Genomic DNA, 3,083 nt, shown 5'->3' with positions numbered 1-3,083 from the left:
CCGCCTCCACCACCACTTCCAGGTGAGGGGCCCGGGCTGCCCGCCGCGAGGGCCGGCCACGCGGGGCGCGTCTCCTGCGGGGCGGGTACCCGCCCCAGGGCCGGGAGCGCAGTGTGGGGCCGGGGCTATGCGTGAAACACCCTGTCCCGCCCGCAGTACGTGTACTTCAGGATGGGGCTCCAGCAGAAGGAGATGGTGAAGGCCTGTCTTTTCCGAATGCCCTTTGCCGAGCTCAGGAACCGGCACATCTTCCTGGAGCGCCGGGGGCTCTACCGGACCCCGTACAAAGGCCAGACCCAAACCAGTAACCCGAAACTGAAGGACATCCTTCAGCTCCCAGAAAAAGACTTCCTGGCCAGCCTGGCCCACGCCACCCCAGAGGAGTACGAGGTCTTCAAGAAGCTGCTGGCTCGAGAGGAGGAGGAAGCAGAGGAGGAGGAGGAAGAAGAGGACAGGGATGCACTATACGCAGAGGAAAATGAAGACTTGGACAGTGAAGGAAGTAAAACAGCCCGGGAGTGAAGAGGTGAGGCTCCAAGGTACCCGAGCTCTCCCCATGCTGGCGCAGTCCCTGGCCCCACTGTACTCATGGGTGCCCTGGGCCCCCACCCCACACAGGCATGAGCTGTGGTGGCTGCAGGATCTGCTGTCTTTCTGGCTGCAGGGCTTCATGTGCAGGGCCCTGCTGAGGGGCAGCAATAAATCCCATATATCAGAATACAACAATAACCCTCTTTCCTCCTCATTGACCAACTACTTTAAAAAATATCCAGTTTCCATGAAGTGTTTTTATTTAAAAAAAAAAAAATCAAACCAAAATAACTAATTTATTTCCAAGGCTAGGTTAAAACCTTCTGGCTGCATTACATATTGTGCTGGCTGTGGGGCAGGAGGAGGCAGGCTGCTGTGCCAGCTCACAGCAGGGCCATGCTGTGAGCATGGACAGGCCCTGTGGCAGCGCTGGCGGGACCCAGGGGCTGTGCTGAAACGGGACTGTCCCGGGGCGGGGCCGCCTCCACCTTCACAGCCCATGTCGGCGCTGGTCTTGTGGCTGACAAGGCAGGGATGTAGCACTTTCTGACCACAGCTCCAAAACCTCCCCTCCCTTGTGGATAGCAGAGGCTCTTCTGGCTTTCCCCTTGCCCTGCTCTTCCAGGCAAGGGTTGGCTTCTTCTCATGCCCTGGGGAGGCAGGACTTCTGTGCTTGCCTTGCAGCAGGGAGGCTAGAGCAGGATCAGGCAGCCTTGGAAGAAAATGAGGCATGTCCATCTCTGACTCGATTCTCCTCTGGGAGCAGAGCTAGAGTCAGTGCAGGAGGGGAGCATCACATTGTCCCTGCTGCTCCCAGGCTGCTGCCAGATGCCTTGGCAGCCGCTCCTCCAGGCTGAGTGCTCTTACACTGCTGCCAGGAGGGAGAGGGTGGTGCCAGGAGTGCCGAAACTCATGGGCCTGTTCCACTTCGAGAGCATCTTCTGGGCTGCAGCTCAACACGCGTGGCTGAACAGCAAAGTGCCCTGCAGTGTTCGTGGGAGGGGAGGGCTGCCCCACCAGGATACCCCCCACGCTGCTCGGGAGATAACACTCTATACCAAAACTACGATATATCTCTGGTATGTATTAATTTATAATATACACTGTGTACATTAATACACAAATCTATGTTTAACTAGTGTTGTCATACAAACTCACAAAAACTAGGAACATTTCTAAGCTACGCTTTTTCCTTGATTGCTCTGCCACAGCTGGTGGGATGGCCACTGCAGGGCCTTGCACGCTGGTCCTCTCCTCCGCAAACAACACAGTGGTGGCATCACAGCACCGGCTGGTGCCATGAGGAACGCAAACGCTGTGAGCAGCTCAGGGGGATGGTACGTGGAGCTTGCTTCGTCACCAAGCCCATACTGTGCCCTGCGCTTGGAGGCAATTAGCATCAGAACAAGCATGGTGTTATACCTTGGCTGACAAACTTCACCCTACAGATCACTTTTAAAATTCTTTCTAGGTGCTCTATTGCTTTCTGAGCTGGAAATGTGGTTAAAACCAGGGATTGTTTACAACACAAAGAAAAAAGGCAGGCAGTAGAAGCTGCCTCAATTTCCCCCGCTAAAGCGGAGGAGACCGGGACATGCCTCCAGTGCCCGCGCTCACCTTGCTGCTTGGGGGAGCTGCTCACCATTTCTAACTTGTCTACATAGGGATGGACTCCTCCAACTAGATTTTCATGGGCCACATTTCAGGTGATAGCTAAGGCTTTTTGGTCTGCATTAAACTGTTTTATTTGGGGGTTATAGGTAATTTATAACCTTGGATTATGAAAACAGGTTGGTGCAGATGCTGTTGGCAGGAAGCTGGGATCAGCCCCGCTGATGCCTGAGCAGAGCCGGGAGCCCGTGGCTCATGCAGAGCGGCTCGGGGGCCGAGTGGTCCTGGTCCCCTTGAGGGGCAGCCAGCCAGCCACTGCAGTACACTGGCGCTTGGCTCCTTGGGGGCAGAGAGGTGACCGGAGTAAGGCAAGCCAGAGTGAAGGCAGTGCTGGTCCGGCGGAGGGAAGGGAGCGCTGCTCGGCCTGCCGATCCAGCTGCGTGTCCTGAACGGGCTGGAGGAGAGGGAGGGGCTGACGCCAGGCAGAAAGGTTCCCCCGCTGTGTTCAACCCAGTGAGCAGATCTGATCTTCCTGGTGTTTCAAAAGCCCTTAGATGTGGAAAGATGAAGCTTCTACTGCTTTGAACCCTGTGAAGGAGCAGGAGGAGAATGAGCCAGTGTGCAGAGTCCCCTAAAAGCCCCGTGGCTGCCTCTTCCCACCCTGTGTGCCTGTCTCAGGCTGGGAGAAGGGGACCTGCCCCCTCCAGGGCTGCAGCCTTTGCCTTGCGTAGGCTGGCAGCACCCAGGCCCTTTCTGTGCAGGAATCTTGTTCATGGGGCTGCAGAGCCACAGGGGAGCAGAGCATTGCCTTCTGCTCCTCCACCCCAGCCACAACTAGAAGTCCTCAGCTGCGTGCCCAAGCCCGACCAGCGCAGCAGCTGGAGAGCCCTCGCACCCCCTAGACATGGTAGTGTGAGGCTGGGCTGGGCTGTGGCTTCTAC

The 3,083-nt window shown here is 56.8% G+C and overlaps 2 protein-coding genes across 2 annotated transcripts in view; one reads left to right on the top strand and one right to left on the bottom strand.

Moving 5' to 3' along the window:
- Position 1: 1 nt before the first annotated feature.
- Positions 2-1,692, top strand: MTERF4 (mitochondrial transcription termination factor 4; the record flags this gene model as incomplete). The annotated part of the gene is made up of 2 exons (XM_009284221.2): positions 2-22; positions 157-1,692. Coding segments are annotated over 2 exons (387 nt in total), but the record flags the coding sequence as incomplete, so codon positions are not given.
- A 740-nt stretch (positions 1,693-2,432) lies between these two features.
- The window catches only part of SNED1 (sushi, nidogen and EGF like domains 1), a 29,622-nt gene continuing 28,971 nt past the window's right edge, over positions 2,433-3,083 (bottom strand). Inside the window, exon 34 of the mRNA XM_019473373.1 lies at positions 2,433-2,730. The gene's annotated coding sequence lies outside the window, so the exon portion shown is untranslated. The remainder of the gene's footprint in view (positions 2,731-3,083) is intronic.

The sequence above is a fragment of the Aptenodytes forsteri genome, unplaced genomic scaffold (assembly GCF_000699145.1).
Source record: "Aptenodytes forsteri isolate BGI_AS27 unplaced genomic scaffold, ASM69914v1 Scaffold647, whole genome shotgun sequence".
NCBI lineage: Eukaryota > Metazoa > Chordata > Aves > Sphenisciformes > Spheniscidae > Aptenodytes > Aptenodytes forsteri.
Note: the sequence above shows the minus strand (reverse complement) of the source record. Positions and strands in the feature narration are given on the sequence as shown.